Source organism: Cavia porcellus, unplaced genomic scaffold, assembly GCF_034190915.1.
Source record: "Cavia porcellus strain 051 isolate PalLab524CR breed Dunkin Hartley unplaced genomic scaffold, mCavPor4.1 scaffold_25, whole genome shotgun sequence".
Lineage (NCBI taxonomy): Eukaryota > Metazoa > Chordata > Mammalia > Rodentia > Caviidae > Cavia > Cavia porcellus.
Window position 1 is genome coordinate 47,070,325 of NW_026947508.1, and position 20,212 is coordinate 47,090,536.

The window sequence follows — 20,212 nt, forward strand, 5'->3', positions numbered from 1 at the left end:
GCTCAGCGGCATAAGCGCCTGCCTTGCAAACACGCAGTCATGAGTTCGATCCCCAGTACTGATTTAAAACACACACACACCTACCTACCTTTTTCTTTTTTGCTGTATGTGGTGTTTTCACTGGAGATGTATTCAACGACTTCAAGGAAGTGGGCTACTTGTATAATTTGTGTGTGGGAGGATTAAGTTTAGTGTAAGCAGGAATTAGCAGTAATGATAGTGATGTTAATAATTTAAGTTTTGTTTTGTTTTGGTTTATTTGGTGCTTGAGATTGAATCCAGAACCTGGCACAGATCTACCATTGAAGTGCATCTTCAGTCCAAGTGTTTTGTTTGTTCATTCCTTGGTTTTTGCAGTATTGTGAATTAGACCCAGGACCTTCTCACTGAACTATCTCTGCAGTCCTTTTTATTTTGAGGCTGACTTTGCTAACTTCCCTGGGCTTGATTCAAACATGTAATTCTTTTGCCTCAGCCTCTTAGGGTGCTGGCATTATAGGCATGTGCCACCATGCCAACTAGTTTTTGTTTTTCTTTTTAATTCTTAATTACTACCCATCTGGGTGTAGTGGCACATGTCTGTAGTTCCTGTTCTTGGGAGGCTGAGATAGGAGGATTGCTCTGAGTTTGAGGCTAGCCTGGGCAACAAAGTGAGTTCAAGGTTAATCTGACCTACATAGCAAAACCCTTTCTGAAAAACACAACAGAAACAACAAAAGACAACCATAGTATATACATGAGAAAATAGTCAAGTAGGTTATGATAAGTAGGTTGTGTGATTAGTTCCACATATATGTATGCGTGTTTGTGTGTGTGTGTATTCAGATGACTTGATTCTAGTGCCACAGTCTTAGCCATTATGCTATTGATTTAAATAATGGTACCTAGATGTATGTGTTTCTTTTAAAAATTTTCTAAGCTGGGATTATAGCTTAATAGCACAGCACCTGCCTGGTAAGTGTGAGGTTGTAAATTCAATTGCTGATACCAGGAAAAATAGTCACAAAAGTTTTCTAGTCATATGTAACTTTTAGTAATAGTATTTATTAATATTTTTGTGAATCTGTTTTAGCAGGACTTCCCTTTTACCTCCAAAAATGTAATCTAAAAATGAAATTATAGATGTTTTATGTAGATTTTAAACCATTTACCTTTTAAGCTTAAAGTTCTTAGACTAGAACTCTGATAGAAATAGTTTATAATTGGAATTTCAAAGCCGTTATTGTATATAATAGAAAGTTTAATTGCTTTATAATTACATTTGGTCATCCGTCTTTTTTCCTTCAGGAAAACTTTGTCTCAGTTCACCGTAATTAAATGACTTAATATTTCTCAGATTAGCTTTCTTCCCTGGAGAATGGGGATAGAGCAGTGCACAGTGCAGGACCCAGGTGGCAAAGCCATGAGCTCCCGTGCTGTCACAGGACAAAGGGCCCTTGTCATCATTCGAGGCTGGTCCCTCCAGCATCACCCAGCAGCAGAGCATCAGATAACAATTGTCTTTTTCTACACTAAAACCTCGGCATGCAGGGTTAATTGCAGTATTGGCGCTTTGCGGTAGATAAGCGGGTTTGTGTTGCAGTTTGGGCACTCAGTCTCTAAAAGGTTTACCATCACCGGTGTAGGTACCAATTGCTAATGTTTAATTGATGCTTCCTTCACTTTCTCTTTTCCTGCTCCACCTTTTTTTATCTCAGGTTCTGAAATATGTACTATGCTATGACTGATAAGGTGGTTGATCCAGGGCATGTGTGGTGGTGCATGCCTGTGATCCCCGAACTCAGGAGGCTGAGACAGGAGGATTACGGCAAGTTTGAGGCCAGCCTGGGCTACAAAGTGAGTTCAAGGCCAGCCTGAACTGCACAGTGAGACCCTGTCTCAAAAAGACCAAAAAAAAAAGAAAAAAAAAAAAGATGATTTATCTACACCTTCAATTGTTTTAGGTGACTAAATGATAGATATGATCCAAAATATGTGGCAGTATTTATGAAAATCATACATACTATCCTTATTCTTCTTCTTTTTTTTTTTTTTTTATCTTTTTCCTTTTTATCAGTACCGGGGATCAAACTCACGACTGCCTGCTTGGAAGGCAGGTGCTTATGCCGCTGAGCTAAATCCCCAGCCATACATACTTTTCTTATTGAAGGAAAAGTCTGCCCTAGGGGGCTATATTTATAAGATCCTTTATGGGAAATGCTTTGAGTCATGAGATCGACCCTTAAAAATATGTGGTCATTAATAATAACAAATTATAGTAATAATTCAGCAGTGAAGAATTAATTCTGTTTTTTTCCTTATAGCAACTTCTTCAAATAGTGAAGCAGAAAACCAATCAAAATTCTGTGGATACTACGCTGAAGTTCACACTGAGTGCTCTGTGGAACCTCACAGATGAATCCCCAACCACATGTAGACACTTCATTGAAAACCAAGGTCTAGAGCTCTTCATGCGGGTTCTGGAGGTTAGAACGGGAACTTCGGTCTACACTTGGGATGTTTATCAATTTACTTAATTAAGCCTTGACTTATGTGCTTTTTGGGGGGTAGTAACAAAGTTCTCTTTCTCTTTTACAGTCTTTCCCAACTGAGTCATCCATTCAACAGAAAGTTCTAGGACTTTTGGTAAGACATAAACATTCCCTGTTAAATCGAATGCTGTAATTTTCTATCTGCGGGAATACAGTGAAAGTTGGTGCTGTATTTATGAACACTAAGTGACACTGGAGAGTAATACACTATAGTTATTAAATTACAAACTAAACAGGCAATAAGAAGTTCATCTATAATCTCAGCTACTGGGAAGGCTGAGGCAGGAGGACTGGAAGTTCAAGGCCAGCCTGGGCAACTTAGCAAGACACTGTCAAACAAACGAACAAGACAAAACAAAATGCTAAGTAGCAATAAAGGGCTGGCTTGTAGCACACAGCTGAAATCCTACCTGCTCCAGAGCCTGAGGTTGGAGAGTCACTTCAGCCTGGGAGTCTGAGAGTTTGATACTTTAAAAGGAAAAAAAATACATACTTTATATTTTCACATTGTGCAAAGTTTCACACTGAGGGTTTTTTGTTTGTTTGGTTTTTGTTTTATTGTCTTTTTTTGAGGCCGGAAGATATGGTTCAGGTTAGCTGTGAACTCACTTTGTAGCCTAGGTTGATCTTGAATTTGTGGTGATCCTCTTGCCTCAGCCTCCTGAATGCTGGGATTACCGGCATGCGCCACCACATCTGGTTTAAGCATATTTTTTACAAAAATTTTCATTAAAAATATCCTTAACTTACAAGTATCCTTGGATGCTATGTTTGGGAATTAAAAATTACTACTTAAAGCACTGTTCAACAAACCACATACTCCTTAATAGTTTGGATATAGATTAGGGTACACTTGTAGGATTAAGGGGCAAAGATGAAGGATCAAATGTTTGTTTTTTTTTGTTTTTTTTTTTTTTGTCTTTTTACTTTTTATCGGTAACGGGGACCGAACTCACGACTGCCTGCTTGCCATGCAGGCGCTTAGTAGTAGTACACGTTTTACACCAGTCCTGGGATCTTAAAGAATTAGATCATAAGAGGCATAGATGTAAGTTAGTGTTTATTTTCATGTGCAAGAGTGTGAGATAGGAGGTGAATTTGGGGGAAAGCTGAGGACTGGCATTTAAGGGGATCCTATCTATTTCTAGTAGCTTTTATTACATAAAGTAGAAAAAGGAGAACAATGTAAATATCTGATAATAGAGGAATTATTAAATAAATGACAGAATTTTATTTAAGAAATTATTTAGGGTGGCGCACACATGTAATCCTACCACCTGGGAGGCTGAGGCAGGAGGATTGCTGCAAATTTGAGACTAGCCTGAGCTACAGTGCGCTCAAGGCCAGCCTGAACTGCATAGTGACACCCTGTCTGAAAAAAAATTGTTTGGCACAACTGGGACTCAAACGTAGGACCCTTATGCATGCTGGGGAAGCACTCCACCACGGAGATCTATCCCTATCCTTTTTATTTTTTAGTTTGACACAGTGCTGCATACATATGACTTCCACACTTAGGAGGTGAAGGCAAGAGTCTTGTGAGTTTGAGGCCAGCCTGTGCTAGGTGGTGAGTGTGACTCTGTCTCAAAAAAACACAAATGAAAAGGAGGGGGAGGGAAGAGGAGGAAGTTTATTTGAAGGACAGAGCTTTGCAGATAGTTTTTGGACCTGGGAGTATAGCTGAGCGATACAGCATGTGCTCATTAGCATGTGCACAAATCCCAGGTTCAATTCTCAGCACCCCAAGAGTGTTTTTTTTTTTTTTTAATTTGTAAAAGAATACATGTTGTGTTCACTTTGGTAGTACATATACTAAAAAGAATACATGTTCATTATAATTAATGAAGCATTGCAAAATACATTTTAAAGGTTTAAGATTCTGGAGAGCATTTGGTAACATTTTGGGTCCAGATTGCTGTGGGATTCTAGAATCATACATAAAGCCAATTGTGATGGAGAAAATAATTTTAAAACTCTATACCATTTGTAGAGTCATAATTAATATTACTCTAACCTGGCCAAGGGTTTAGTACTTGCTTAGCATACATGAGACGTTGGATTTGATCCAAACATAAAGTATGTTTCTTATAGACGGTGTATACTTTGTGTCTCATTTTTAAATCCAGTTTGATAATTTCTGCTTTTTAGTAAGGAGGGGCTTTTTGATGACAGTAAATGCATTAATGTTTTGCCACCACTCACCACGTTCATCCCCAGTAGCCTTCATCCATTGGGTAGTCCCACCCACTTCACACCCTCTAGGGCTCTGGTAACAATTCTGTTTCCTACCTGAGATTTTTGACTATGCTAACTGCCTTATATAAGTGGAATCATCAGTATTTGTCTTTTTGTGACAAAGAATTAATGAAACTGAGGATCTTCTTACATATTTATTGGCCATTCATAGACTTTTTTTTGGAAAAATATCTGTTCAGCCCTTTTTTATCTGTTTCTGAAGTTTTAAGGGTTCTCTGTTCTGAATATGATTTACAAATGTTTTACTGCATTCTGAATATAAGGTTTTTGTTGTTGTTTTGTTTTGTTTTTGAGGCAGGGTCTCATGTAGTTTGGGCTGATCTTCAGCTCATCATGTAGCCCAAGGTGGCCTCAAACTCATGGCAGTCCTCCTGCCTCGGCCTCCCCAGTGCTGGGATTACAATCATGCAACACTTGGCCCAGTCTGCATGGCAGTTTTTGGTTGGATGCAAGTCATCGTGAATTTTACCTTACTACATATTTTTATTTTCCTATACATATTATTAAATTTTGTTCTGAGGTACAGTTAATTTACTTTTAAAAAGTTTGACCATTTTGGGTTTTGATATATAGTTTATTAGATCCCACAGTAATGATTAAGCTTGGGCTAATTATTCTCTACTACTGAAATGTGGCCTTTTTTTTGAGACAGGATCATATTATGTTGCCCACTGTGGTCTTACTACACTTGTGGGCTCAAAAGATCCTCTTACCTCAGCTTCCTGAGTAGCGGGGACGACTGGTGTGGCTCACCAGGCCCAGCTCCCTGATTCTTTTTTGATGGTTCTTTTCCTGCCCTGTAATAATTTGCCCAAGCTCATATACTGACTGCCCTGTACTCTCGGTACTGGCAGCCTATAATGCTGTGGCCTCCTAGAGAATTTTTTCTAGGTTTTTGTTGTCCTGAACAAACAATTGGACTAACATGTGCAAAAGCTAGAGGCTTTATATTTATTAACCGTAGGAGAAGGAGGATGCTCTTGAGAGTGGGTTTGGGCCAATTAAAATGGGTTAAAGAAACAGGCTTTTCAGGGTGGCAGCCCCTGCACGATGTCCAGTGGCAGCAAGGTGAATGCAGCGTCCATTTGTAACCTCAGGCTGACATTTGGCGTAGGCTGTCCTGAAACCTGCTTGATCTTGGGCCAGAACAGTTGAAGGTAGCATTTTCTCATTTGTTTCAGGAGCAAAATTTGGAAACTATTTTTCTGCAAATCCAGCCTGAATTTCTTGATTGACGGATTACAACCTTTTGCTCAACCAGCTGGCCATGCCCAGTGTGCCACACTCTTGAGTCCTAAACTCTCCGTCTGCATCACTCTTTGTTCTGGTACTCTGTCCAGTAGGCTGCCGTAGCTCTGGACTCCCAGTTCCATTTCCTCTGTTCCCTGAGACCACAGAGCTCTGCTTCAGGGCTTTACCCCTCATGCACAGCCTCGCAAGGCTCCGTTCTTTGCTCCTGTTGTTTCATGTTTGTTTGTTTCCAGTGGTTTCAGGCAGAAGTGTTGGAGTTAGTTTCAGGCAGGTTCTGGTTGGAGTTAGGTCTCACTGTGTAACCCAAACTGGCCTTGAATTCACAGCAGTCCTCCTTCCTCACCCTCCTGATGCTGGGATTAGAGGGGTGCACCACCATACTCAGTTGTTTTATGTTTCTCTCTGTCTCTGCCTGTCTGTCTCTGTCTCTCTCTGTCTCTCTCTCCTCTCTCTTCTCTCCATCTCTCTCTAATAAGGGGGATTTAACACAAAAACTTTTTTCAAGTGAGGCAGCCACTGTACCTCTGAGCTGTATCCCAGCCTCTTTTCACATTTCTTATTCTGAAGGTATAATGGCCATGCACTTTACTCTGGTTTGGTTTGTGTGGAAAAATCTTTTATTTTAAACTCTTAGACAGAGTCTCACTGTACAGTTCAGGTTGTCCTTGAACAGTGGTCTCAAATTTGAGGCAATCATTTTGCCTCAGCCTTCCAAGTGCTAGGATAATAAGCCACTGTGTCTGTCTTTTTTTTTTTTTTTTTTTTTTTCATTTTTAAATAGATTTTTAGGTGTCTTTTAAAATCCTTTTTTTTTTTTTTTTTTTTTTTTTGTCTTTTTCCTTTTTATCGGTACCGGGGATCGAACTCACGACTGCCAGCTTGCAAGGCAGGCACTTACGCCACAGAGCTAAATCCCCAGCCCTATGTGTCTTTTAAAATCTTAAGTGGACATTTTTTTCCTTTTAAATCTTTAGGGTTTGTAATTTCCATCAGATTGGAGACATTTCTTATTTCTTCAAATCTTCTCTCATATCCTCTTAGCACATTTCTTTCTAGACCTGCAATTACAAGTATGTTAAATTGCTCAGTAATGTGTTTCACATCACCGAAGTCCTTTATTAATTTTCTCTCCAGTTTTTTTTACTTTTTGTACTTTGGTTTGGCTGTTTTCTATTTTATTTCACTAATGATTTTTTTCTGTACCATCTCGTTTTCTATTAATGCCCAGTATATTGTGTATGTCAGATAACTCTAGAAGTTACATTTCAGGATTTTGTTTGTAGATAAGACTTCTGTCTGTAGAGACTGGCCTCAAATTTGAGATTCTCCTGTCTCAGCCTCTCAAATGTGCGGTTATAGGGGTGCACTGCTGCACTTTGTTGAGGTCTTTTTAGATCCTTATTTTTTTCTCCTTATGTTTGTGTTTTATTTTATCCTGGATCATACTTATAATAACTGTTCAAAATCTTTGCTAATTTCATTATTTCTGTCATTTCTACATCTGTTTCTGATTTTTTCTTGTTTGTGAGTTTTGATTAGATGTCAGTCCTTCGGAAGTTTACATTGGTGATTGCTTTATAGTATTAGCCTCTGAAGACTCTTTGTTCCGGCATACTGTTAAGTTACTTGCACATCAAGTTGCTTTTTTTTTGGTGCTGGGAATCAAACTCACGACCTCACGTTTGCCAAGCAGCTACTTATGCCACTGAGCTAAACCCCCAACCCCTCAAGTTGCTTTTTTTTTTTTGAGACAAGAGTATTGTTATGCAGTTCAGGCTGGCCTTGGGTTCACTTTGTAGCCCAGGTTGGTCTCAAACTTGCAACAATCCTCCTGCCTCAGCTTCCCAAGTGCTGGGATTAGGGGCGTGCATCACCATGCTTGGCTTTTTCAAATGGCTTCTTTTTAAAGCTTGTTTGTTTTATTAAGTGGCTTCAGATCAACTTTGGCCCAAGGGCTAACATAATAGTGCCACCTCTGTCAAATATTTTGTTTATGATTTGATCTCTTCACTCTTGCTGATGGGAACGTGAACTATTCCTAGGTTTTCCTGACTTTCAGATTCCTTTGTGTACTTTCTGGTGGCTCTTTTCCTAACCTCCTGGCTTATTACTCAACCAAATATTTAGGGGGACTTCTTGTATAGTAACATCTGTGTGTACCTGTCTGTCTGTCTCTCCCTTCCTTTTCTAGTATTCTTTGTTTTTCCTCCCAAGCATGGCTACCCTGAACTATGATCTCTGCCTTTTCAACGAAAGTACCAGGTTCTCACTGGATTTTCCTTCATTGCAATCTAAAAACTGTGCTCACTTGAACACTTTCAGTGATTCCCCTGCTGGTATTGGCGGTTGGTTATCCTATGTCCGTATATAATTCTTTTAGCCATTTATTATACATATTACTTGAACTTTTAAATTTGTTTTTATATTACTTTAATTTTAATTTTTTTCCCCCAGAACAATATAGCCGAAGTACAAGAATTACATTCTGAATTAATGTGGAAGGATTTCATCGACCACATCAGTAGTCTGCTGCACAGTGTTGAAGTGGAAGTGAGTTACTTTGCGGCTGGCATTATCGCCCATTTAATATCCAGAGGTGAACAGGCCTGGACACTAAGCCGTAGCCAGAGGAATTCTCTTCTGGATGATTTGGTAGGATCATTGGGTGTTTTCTGGAGGAATGCAAACAACACTCATAATGGTCCAATTATCAGAGCCTTCTGATGTTATACCATAGTGCTAAGTACATGCTGTAACCCTCTCTCTGTGTCTCGTGTCTTCTAGCACTCAGCTATCCTGAAGTGGCCAACTCCAGAGTGTGAGATGGTTGCGTACAGGTAAGTATCACAATAATCTGCAATATGCCAGTAGCCTAGTCTTTTTTTTATCTTAGGATCATCCTATTAGATGTTAGTGCTGAGTGTGATGTACAGGCCTATAATCCTAGCTACCTGGCAGGCTGAGGCAGGAAGGTTGCAGCCTGGGTAACTCAGTGAGATCTTATTTCAAAGTAAAAAATAAAAAGGGTTGACATGTGGCCCAGTGTAGAGGGCTTGTCCAACATGCATGAGAGTCTGGGCTCAATCCTTAATATCTTATACAATAAAATAAGCAAAGTATTTGGACTTTTTTTTATAACAGCTATAATTCATATCATTCCTTCCTTTGTTGAATACTTACTGACTACAAATCCCAAAGATTTGTTCTGTGCTCTTGCAATTCAAAGATGGAAAAAAAAAAAAAAAAAAAAAGGAAATTCAAAGATGACCAAGACATTGTGCTGTATACAAGAATCTTATAGTCCAGTGAAGGAAGCCAAATGACCACTGTGCTAGATGTATGTAAGAACTAAACATGAAAGCCCTTAAGGCTATACTGAAAAATGTTTAAATGCTTTCAAAGAAGTCAACTGTGCACTGAGAATTTTTTGTTTTTAATTTTGTTTTTTAAGACAGAGTCTGACTATGTAGTCCGCAATGGCCTTGAACTCAGTAGCCCAAGCTGGCCTTGGACACAGTGTATTCCTCCTGCCTCAGCCTCTTGAGTGCTGGGATTATAGGCACATACCACTATGCCTGGCTAATTCTGAAAAATTCAATAGGATCAGGAGATTTGAGGACGAGAAAGCAGTTTATAAATGCATGGAAGTCTAAAAAACATGACAGTATTACAGGAACTAGAAGTTATAGGAACTAGAACTGAAAGGAAAACAGTTTTTGTAAAATGATCTATCAGAGGGCCTACTGGTTCAGTAGTGAGTTCAAGTCTAGCCTAAAAAACATAGCCAAAACCCTGTCTTAAAAAACAAAGATACTGTATAACAAATGTAACTTTGACACTTTAATTTTGTATCTGTAGGTCCTTCAACCCATTTTTCCCTTTACTTGGCTGTTTTACAACACCAGGCGTCCAGCTGTGGGCAGTTTGGGCCATGCAACATGTCTGCAGCAAGAATCGTATGTAGCAAAAACAGAATTATGGTTTTTCTTCTTCAAAGAAAATTCTCTTTTTAGAGGAAAGCCCTTTCAAATTTGCCTTTTGCAATAATTTTTAAAGATATCTAAAGGTATAATGTAAGCAAATTACAGGTTACAAACTAAATGTATTCTTTTAGAAGAAGTTTGGCAATGCTGAATGACAGCAGTGAATAAGATCACAGCCCAAACATCATGAAATTTAAAATTGTATTTAGTTCTTTAGTTGGTTGCTTGCTTGGCTTTTTTTTTTTTTTTTTTTTTTTTTTTTTTTTTTTGGTACTGGGAATCAAACTGAGCCGGCCAGGCAAGTGCTTGTGCTGTTGAACTAAATCCCCAGCCCAATGCTTGGCTTATTTTGTGAGAAAAAGGACTTTACTACATAGTCTAGTCTTGCCTTGAACTTGTTATGTAGCTGAGGCTGGCCTTGAACTTACAACCCTTCTGCCTCAGCCTTTGTCTGCTACCGTACCTTGCTTTAAATCACAGAATTTAAAGATTCAGAGCTTGTAGTGACGGGCTGGGGGCGTAGCTTAGTGGCACAGTACTTACCTAGCCTGCCCAAAACCCTAGATTCAATCCCCAGCACTGGAGGAAAACAAAACCAAACAGGACCAGGGATATAGCTTAGTAGCAGTGAACATGCCTAGCTAGCACATGTTCTGGGTTTGATTCCCAGCCCTACAAAAAATATTCTAAAAATTACGTGCAAAAGCTTGTATTTACATGAATATCCATTCAAACGTTATTTATGACAGCAAATAACCCCAAATAGAGGGCCAGCTATAGAGAAATGGAAAATATCACTGAAGTATCCATATAAAGGAATATTTTCATGTGATTTTAAGTACAGAACATGTAGTAGAGTTGAGGGTGGTGCATACACCTGTCATCCCAGCTACTTGGGAGCCTGAAGACCCCATCTCAAAAAACAAAAGAAACGAGCTGCAGGCTGGGTGTGGTTGCACATGCTTCTAATTTTGGGAGGCTGAGGCAGGAGTATTCAAAGCTTGTATTAAAAAATACAAAAGGAGCTGGGGATGTAGCTCAGAGTCAAGGCCCTGTGTTCAAGGCCCTGTGTTTGGTTTTTTTAATTTAAAAAATTAAATTATAGTCCTATAATATTAGCTACTTCAGGCCAGTCCTAAAAAACTTGAACATGAGTCTTGATATGATCAAGCTGCTCGGTAAATAAATACATTAGGCACATTTTTTTCCCCATTCTGGCTCTTTACTATGTTGTTTCCTTTGTTGTCCAGAACTTTTTTTTTTTTTTTTTGTCTCTTTATTGGTACCAGGGATCGAACTCATGACTGCCTGCTTGCAAGGCAGGCGTTTATGCCGCTGAGCTAAATCCCCAGCCCTGTTGTCCAGAACTTTTTAATTTGATATGATCCATTTGTTGATTCTTGGTACTATTTCTTGTGTTACCGGGGTTCTGTTAAAAAAAAAAAAAGTCCTTGCCTATTCCTATGATTTCAAGAGTTTTACCTATTTTATTTCTAGCAGATAAAGGTTTCTGTTTTCACGTTTAGATCTGTGATCCATTTTTATTTTAGTTTATTACTTGATGAGAGATACAGGTCTAGGTTCAATCTTCTGCATATGGATAGCCAGTTTTCCCAGAACTGGTTGTTAAAGAGGCCGCCCTTCCTTCCTTCTGAGTAAATTTTTGGCTCCCTTGTCAAATATCAGGTAGCTAAGTGTCTGGAGTTATTTCTGGATTCTCTATTCTGTCCCATTGATCCATGTTTTTTTCCCCCCAATACCATGCAGGGTTTTTTTTTTTTAAATCACTGTAGCTTTGTAGTATAACTTGAAGTCTATGATTATAATGCTTCTTGCCTTACCCTTGTTGCTTAAGATTACTTTTGCTATTCTGTATCTCTTCTAGTTCCATATGAATTTTAGGATTACTTTCTCTACTTCTGTGAGGAGTACTGGTAGTATTTTGATTGGGATTACTTTAAATTTGTGTAACAGTTTTTTGTTTTTTTTTTTTTTTAATCAGTACCAGGGATCGAACTTATGACTGCACGCTTGCGAGGCAGGCACTTATGCTGCTGAGCTAAACCCCCGGCCCCCAACAGTTTTGGAAGTGTGGGCATTTTCACTGTATTGGTTCTGCCTATCCAGGAAAGGGGTACCTCTGCATTTCTGATATCCTCCTTGATCTTGCTTTTTCCAAGTACCTGTAGTTTTCACTGTAAGGTCTTTTCTTTCTCAGTTAGCTTGATTCCTAAATGTTTAATTTTTCTTGAAACTGAGAAAGGTATTATTTCTCTAATTTCTTTGTCAGTGAGTTTATTGTTGGTGTACAGGAATGCTACTGAATTTGGTTATTAATTCTAGGAGTCTTTTGGTGGAATTCCTGGGTCTTATATGTAGAGTATCATATCATCTTTGATTTCTTGTTTCTGTGTATATATCTGTGCCATTTCTTTTCTTGCCTGCTTGCTCTGGTGATATTTTATGAATGGTGACAGCAGACATCCCTGCCTTGTTCCTGATTTAATGGGAACTCAGCTTCTCTCCATTTAATATTGACCATTAGTTTGTGATAAATGGCTCTTATCAGTTTATTTCTCTTACTTTCTTTCAGCTTCAAGGTACTGCAGCATGCTGATTGAAGAAGGAGGATTGCAACACTTATATAACATCAAAGAACATGAACAGACTGACCCTCATGTCCAGCAGATTGCTGTGGCAATTCTGGACAGCTTAGAGAAACATATTGTGCGTCATGGGAGGCCACCTCCCTGTAAGAAGCAGCCCCAGGCTAGATTAAATTGATAGTCATAGGTGATTGGATAATTGAGTCACCAGGATCCTTTTTGTGATTGGTCCACTTAGACTATCTTAAGATCAATTTGGGATTAATAATGTACAGTACTGCCCATGTGAACAGTCTAATTTGTCTTGTGATTTTTAACTTATGAGGCAAGAAAGGTCTCTATCATTCCCTTTTAGGAGATTTTCCACATCTTTCAGTGTTTGAATTTACCTGTGCTTGAGATGCTACAGTTTTCTGATAAAGTTTGCACGAACCCTTAGGCCAGACTTTTCTGATCTCGAAGTCCCTTCCAGTCAATTTGTGGGCTCTGACGAGTTGTTGCCCTGTTTCTGGCACTGTTTCAGTTGTGAAGTTTCTACCGCTTCTGTGTAAAATGCTTTTATCCTCTGCATATCTTTTAGAACACACCCTTCTTAGTGTGAGAGAAGGGAAACCCGCGCTGTGTCGGCACAGAAGCCCACCACCCTGTGGAGCCTGGGTGGCTGACAGAAAAATACAGTGGGAAGAAAAACAATTGGGGGAGGATGGAGTTCGGGAATTGAGGATCACTGTCATGGTATGGTTCTAAAAGAGGACAGCTGCCCTTCTGGAGCCCACCTCTTTGGGGGCAGGCTTGTTCTCTGTATTTATGACTGGAAACATGGTCTAGTACTTCCTGTAAAGATTGTGGGTTGTCCTCTAGAAATATTTCCCAATCATCACACCATTAATTATTACAGCACTCTGGGTTCAAGTCTGTCTAATTCTCTGTCACAGTATTCTGAAAATGTAAAATTTTAAAAAATCATCTTTGGTTAAAAGTAGCTATCCTTTTCCTGCTATTTTAAAGCTATTTCTGTGGGATTGAGACTACTCATGGTATTAACTTGCTCAGTGAAAACACAAATGACAACAGTAAGGTTTGCACAGAAAGTTAAATTTGGGTTGGAGTTGTCACTCAGAGGTCAGGTGTGTGCTTAGCACATACAGCCCTGAGTTCAGACACAGCACTGAGAAAGAAAAAAGTTAATTTTTTTCCAAATATGTTTATCTTCTTAATTTATTCATGTTGTAAAAAGATGTCCACATCTCACTGCCAAAAATGAAAGAAAAGACCATTGTTGAATGATTAGATGTAACAATTCCAGTTACAGTAGATAAAGGGAAATATTTTTGATGGATTATTTTTTAGACAATTGCCTTTCCTTTAAGATATTTGATACAATATAGTAAAAAATAAAATACGATAATATCAATAACTGCACTGGAGAGGCAGCAAATCTCCAAAAAATAATCCATTTAAAATTTATTTTATTAATAAGGTTAATCTGCAATCTCAGTTGATTGTATTTTCTTCATAGCCAAAATAGTTTCAGTAGCAATTTTTTTAAATGGGACGTTAAAATGATAATGGTTCTCTAGAAGTGTGATAGACCTGGCTGTCAGAGGACCCTTCAGAAAAGAGCTGGCGTGTTAGTGCATTGATGGCATTTTTAACACTTGTTCCATACTACAGTTAAACTACATGGACTTGAATTTTTGGTGTACCTTTATGGAGACAAAAACTAAATTAAACTAAAAGAAAGCAGATATGTGAAACCATTAAAAGCTGTGTTAAAATTCCTCAGTGTAAGGAATTTTGGGAAGCTGCATTTTCACAGACGAAGGAGGAGGTACCTCAGAGGAGGTACAAAATTCTGTTTGTCTTTTTTTCCCTTAACTTTAATGTCTAAGGCAAAATTCAGAAAATAGGATGGTCCACAATAGCTTGAAAATTGCTAGTGAGGTTGGCCATTTTCAAGTTTTTCTAGAATAATTAAGGGAAAGTCTGTTTGAGAAGTTTGGCTTCAAGTTTTTATTTTATACCATTCAAGACAAAAATGTATGTTGTCTACACACTACTGCTAGATTCTTGTCTTTAAAATTTTGTTTTGTTTTCTTCTTTGGTTTTTGAGACAGGGTCTCACTATGTAGCCCAGGCTGGCCTCAAACTCAGGGAGATCCTCCTGCCTCTGCCTTCAAAAGTGCTGGAGTTACAGGCATGTACTCCACGCCTGGCAAAAGTTATTTTTAGAAATGACTAAAAATATACAGAAAACGGCAGATACCCACTTTATTTGGAGAAACTTCTGGATAGATGAAGACTCAAAAATGTTTAAATTTACTATTTTGAGTATCAGTAGCAGCCAGATACTGAGTCTTAAGTGTACGTGTTAACGTCTGAGTCTTAAATGTAAAATAATTGACCATATCCGGAATATGTAAGTTTTAGTGCCTTTGTGGTTAGGAGGGTTCTTAAGATTGTTTGTATAATTAAGGCACAGAATTGTCTGTGAGGTCTTGAATTTGGGTGAAATATAGTGGATGAATGTAATGAAAGGATGAGGTATAATTGCCCAAGTCTCTACATTTAGAATTGTAAAGTGGAGTGTAACATACTTGGGGCCTCCAGTCACTGGAGTCGTGACTTACCTTTCAGTGACTTTGAGGTGCCAAACACAGTTTAGACTTAAGGTTAAACCACTCATTGCTCAAGTCATTGGTATGCTCAGATATTTAGATATTTTTAAAAATAAATCAATAGGTTAGTCCATAGGGAACAGCAAGTTATGGATATATTAAGAAATGGATGCACAAAGCCCTGGGCTTAGTCCCTAGCAATACACATGAAAGAAGGAAGGAAGAAAGGAAAGAAGGGGGGGGGGAGGCAGAGAGGGCGTGGTGGTGCATGCCTGTAATCCCAGCATTTGGGAGGCTGAGGCAGGAGGAGTGCTATGAGTTTGAGATCAGCCTGAGCTGCATAGTTTAAAACCAGCCTGGACTGCAAACTGAGACCCTGTCTCAAAAAACCAACAAAACAAAACAAAGAGAAAAACATGTTTTAGGTTATAGTGCTATGTGTTGGTATCATTGAGTATAACACAGCAGAACAAATATAATTATGGCATTTTATTGTTTGCAGCAAGTAAGTTTTTCTATGGCCTTTGTACCTAAAAAATACTGTTTTCTTTTGGGTTGAGAGGTTAGCTTAGCTCAGTGCCATGACCCTGGGTCCAATTCTTAGCACCAAAAAAAAAGAGTTATGGGCTTCCTCACACACACACACACACACTTTTCTGTTTGCAGTTTAAAAAGAAGAATAAATCAAGTATTAACTGAGGGTTAGTTGACCCTGTAGCCAAGGACTTAGTTGAAGTTTTCCGTTTTGGGGGGACAGGCTCTTGCTCTGTCCCACACTGGCCTTGAACTTGCTGTGTAGCTCAGGCTGACCTTGAATCATGATCTCTGTCTCAGCCTTCCTGAATGCTGAGATGACTGGAGCCACCATGCCCATTTTTTTAGTTGCAGATTTTTTTCCTATCAGGTACTAGATACTTTGCACAGAGCTATACCCTTTTCCTTTCATCTTAGCCCTTTTTCAAAAATCATTTTTATTTTGAGACAGGGTCTTGCTGTCACTAAGCTGCTCATGTGCAACCCTCATGCCTCAGCCTCCTACAGTGGCAGGTAAACCACCACAGCACTTCTCCTAGGTGAAGACTTTTCAAAACTGTACCAGACCCACAGTTTACCATTGCTTCAGGACAGGAATGCAGTTTAGTAGTGCTAACAAACTTCGGGAAGAGTACAGTGAGTGTGAGACTGCTATGGGAATTTGCCTAATGGAGTCTTGTATTTGCAGACTTTCAAAGAATTAGATATTTATGTTTAATAACTGTTAGTCCTCTATATCCAGTTTACAAAGTTGCTCTTACAAGTAAGTCTTTTCATGCTGCCTCTTTTCTCCCTAGCTATTTTATTTTTCTATTTTATTTTATTTTGGTGCCAGGGATTGAACTCACGAGCTCGTGCTTGTCAGGCAGGTGCTTACACCGCTGAGTTAAATCCCCAGCTCTTACCTAGTCACTTTAATTTGACTGTACTTTTTTTTTTTTTGGTACCAGGGGAATCGAACTCTCAACCTCTCACTTGCCAGGCAGGCATTGTGCCACTGAGCTACATCCCTGTCCCTGGCTGTACTTTTTAAATCATGCCATGTATTACGATAACATTAGGCCATCTTCTGTCACCTTTGAGCACATTTTGAATGAAAATAATTTATGTGCTAAATTAGGGTAAATTAGATTAATGAACTATAAGTTTGGTTTATTGTTTTAAAATGCCTTATCCTCCCAAAAAAGAAAAGAAAGTCGAATGCATTAGTCTCATATGGAAAAATGTACAGCAGTACCCAGACTGAACAGAAGTAGCAAGAACTTCCCGTTCTGTGGATGGTGAGACATTCCTTTCTCCTGCCCTCTTACTGGTACGTTTACATCACCAGTTACTGTACAGCTTTAATCACGGTATAAGCAGTATTATTAAACTGAAGGTACGAGTTACAGGCAGTGTCACACTGTCACTGATGCCTTTTCTAAAGTTACCTGTATGCTGTTTATTTGGGGACTTTGTATTGGGAGGGGCTGCTGAACAATTCTCTGACCTTTCAGAGAGGTTTACAAACTGTAGATTTCCCTGTGAAGTCCAATTTCAGATGAGTTTGTGTATATAAGATGTTTAGTATTTTGTTGACATTTTTAATTTCAGTGTTAATTTAACGAAGTGTTTACTTTAGGAATAAAGCAAAACTAACCTTCATCCAGTAATGAAAATAGTATGATTGGAAAATCTGCTAATTGGGCTTTAAATGAGTGATTGTTTTATCCTAAGTATTTCATAGACTTTGCATGATATAGTGCTTTGGATTCCAAAGCTTAAGGTAAAACACCATATTCATTGTTAACAGAAGCCTTTTAGCCTGTTCACCATCACACACTTTTTTATATGACTTATGTAGTTCTAAATGCTGTTTTTCATTCTGAATGAAGTAAACCTCTTTTAAACAGCACAGCCTAACTTTATAACCAGACAAATGACCATTAAAAATAATCCCTCCAGGCCAGGCATGGTGGTGGACTCCAGCAATCCTAGCGTTCAGGAAGTTGAGGTAAGAGGATCCCCTCTGAGTCGGAGGCCAGCCTGGGCTACATAGCAAGTTCAAGGCCAATTTGAATTACACAGCAAGACTCTTTCTAAAAAAGAAAAAAAAAATGGATATTTCATCCAGAGTCTGAGGTAGGATGATTGTAGTTTTGAGACCAGCCTGTGTTCAACTGAGTAAGACCCTGTCTCAAAAGTAAACACGGTAGATGGAACTGGCTGCTCCCTGGGTTCAGTCCCCAGCACACTCCCCACCCCTGAGAATACTTCAGAGCTGGGCTGCTGGTGCTTTCCTGTAGTTTGTAGCCCAGCTCTTCTGGGTGTATATGAGCCCAAGGGTTTGAGATCTGCCTGGATAACATAACAAAGATTCTTTCTCAAAAAAACCCCCCGATATAATTCTAAAAATCTAAATTTACCAAAATTATTTTATGAGGAATCCTACATCTAGTTTACCAATAGTGGGTGCTTAATATGAGGCTCACTTTGGGGAAAAGTTTAAATTGGCCTTCTTACTTTAATCAGCTTTAAAGCAAGAAATTACTTTAGCTACTGAAAGCTAAGGATACCATCATAAAAGGAAATCTTGAGAGCATTTTCCCTCCAAAAACAGGATGTTATGTAAAGACTTACACTCTCACATTAACAAGTATAAAAAACAAGTTTAAATCTGACCTTTGTAGGATTCTCTGTAAAATTCTGAGTGGTGAGTGTGAGAAAAGCAATCTTTTGCTTGAATTCTGATGGAAGAGCTGAACGCCTTTCAACGAATATGAAAAATTCATTGGAAAGTTTAATGTACATACATTTTAAGACTCTCAGTTACCTGGACAGCAAGCACTGTTCTCCTATGGGCCAGATAATGGGAGTATTCTGTATCTGAATCATGCTATATTTTAAATCAGGACATCACTTAAGTATTAATGTTGTGTGTACAAAATTTTGTTTTGGAATTTTTTTGGTTTTTGCCTAAATAAATGGTATAAATTTTATGTAAAAGTGTCTGTCTGTGTTCATTCTGGACATTTGCTTTAAAGCTCAGTATTAAGGAAAGCTTCAGATTGCTCAGGGATCACCTTGTAATAGTTGCTTTCTGGAAAAGGCCTGTAGTTTCCTGGACAAGTTTGTAGTACAGGGACAGCATTCATTCATTTCATTAAGTACCTGCTGGGGACCATGTAATTGTCAGAGCATATTTAATTTATAAATCCAGGGAATTTAATGGAGAAGAATACATGTTCAGTAAGAAGAGAAATGTTAGCCCACAGACTGCACACCTAGGAGACAGTTTAAGATTTCTTGGAGAAGATACCTGGGTTGACATTCACTCAAATAGATAATTAGCTGGAGTAATGCATGTTATTTAAATGCATTTAGTCAAGGGGACTGTCCCCTCCCCCAAAAGGTACATGTGATTTTACTTCCTGAACTTTCATTTTACAGTTAAAAACAATAGGTAAGATAAGTGCTCACATCACAGCAATTTAGTGACAGACCACACTACAATTCAGTTCTCAGCTCCAAGTTTCCAACACAGCGGGCCCCACCTCACCATGTTCTAGCATGGTAGCCTGAGATTTCTGAGATCTCAGACGGTACACAATTCAGCAGCAAATGAATGCTGCAGGAAAGAATGTATACGGCCTTACTCTGTAGGTCCTAGAGACCTGGTAAATGGTCGCTACAGTGGGGCATGCCAGGCTTGGTGGCGCCCAGCACTCAAGAGGCAGGGGCAGGAGGGTCACTGCAAGTTTCAGGCCAGTCTGAATTACATAGTGAGAAGCTGTCTCAAAAGCTGGGCGTGGTGGTGCAGGGCTGTAACCCCAGGATTTGGGGTGTCTGCTGCCAACACTGGAGAGGCTGAGCAGGAGCTTCTGGAGGTGGTAAGTCACAGAATGGCTTTAACACTGGCCTTGGCTCCGTAGGGAGACCCTGTCTTCAAAACAAGTCACTACAAAAATACTCCACTAGGTGTGTGAGGGTGGCTGTAGGGTTTCTAAATGTTATTTTATTGTTTTGTTTTGTTTGTTTTTGAGACAGTCTCACTGCAGTTCATGCCTTGAACTCACTGTAGTCCAGGCTGGTCTTGAACTTGTAGCAATACTCCTGCCTCAGCCTCCCAAGTGCTGCAATTACAGGTGTTATAACTTTTATTTTTCTTTATATTGTCTGTAAATCACTCAATAGTAATGTATTATTATGGACCATACATAAAGAGGAAGTTTTATTTTATTTTATTTTTTGTCTCTTTGAGGGACCTTTGCTATGCAATTCTCTTTGCTATGCAGTTCAGGCTGGCCTTGAATTTGCTTTGTAGTGAAGATTGGTTTTGAATTTGCAGCAATCCTCCTTGCTAGCCTCTCCTGGGATTATAGTTGAAGGTAAATTTCTTTGGCTAATATTTAACCAAACGATTTGTTGAGCTGTTATACATAATATCACTTAAA

General features: G+C 38.9%; 1 protein-coding gene across 3 annotated transcripts in view; it reads left to right on the plus strand.

Annotated features, from left to right (window-relative positions):
- The window catches only part of Zyg11b (zyg-11 family member B, cell cycle regulator), an 84,427-nt gene extending 65,663 nt beyond the window's left edge, over positions 1–18,764 (plus strand). For 2 of the 3 annotated variants that reach the window (XM_063236506.1, XM_063236504.1), the window contains 6 exons: positions 2,304–2,465; positions 2,578–2,625; positions 8,493–8,690; positions 8,823–8,875; positions 9,897–9,994; positions 12,615–18,764. In XM_063236506.1, coding sequence (XP_063092576.1) covers positions 2,304–2,465; positions 2,578–2,625; positions 8,493–8,690; positions 8,823–8,875; positions 9,897–9,994; positions 12,615–12,805 — 750 coding nt within the window. In that variant the 3' untranslated portion in view covers positions 12,806–18,764. The remainder of the gene's footprint in view (positions 1–2,303; positions 2,466–2,577; positions 2,626–8,492; positions 8,691–8,822; positions 8,876–9,896; positions 9,995–12,614) is intronic. The other variant, XM_063236505.1, reaches the window with a different exon arrangement.
- Positions 18,765–20,212: the final 1,448 nt, after the last annotated feature.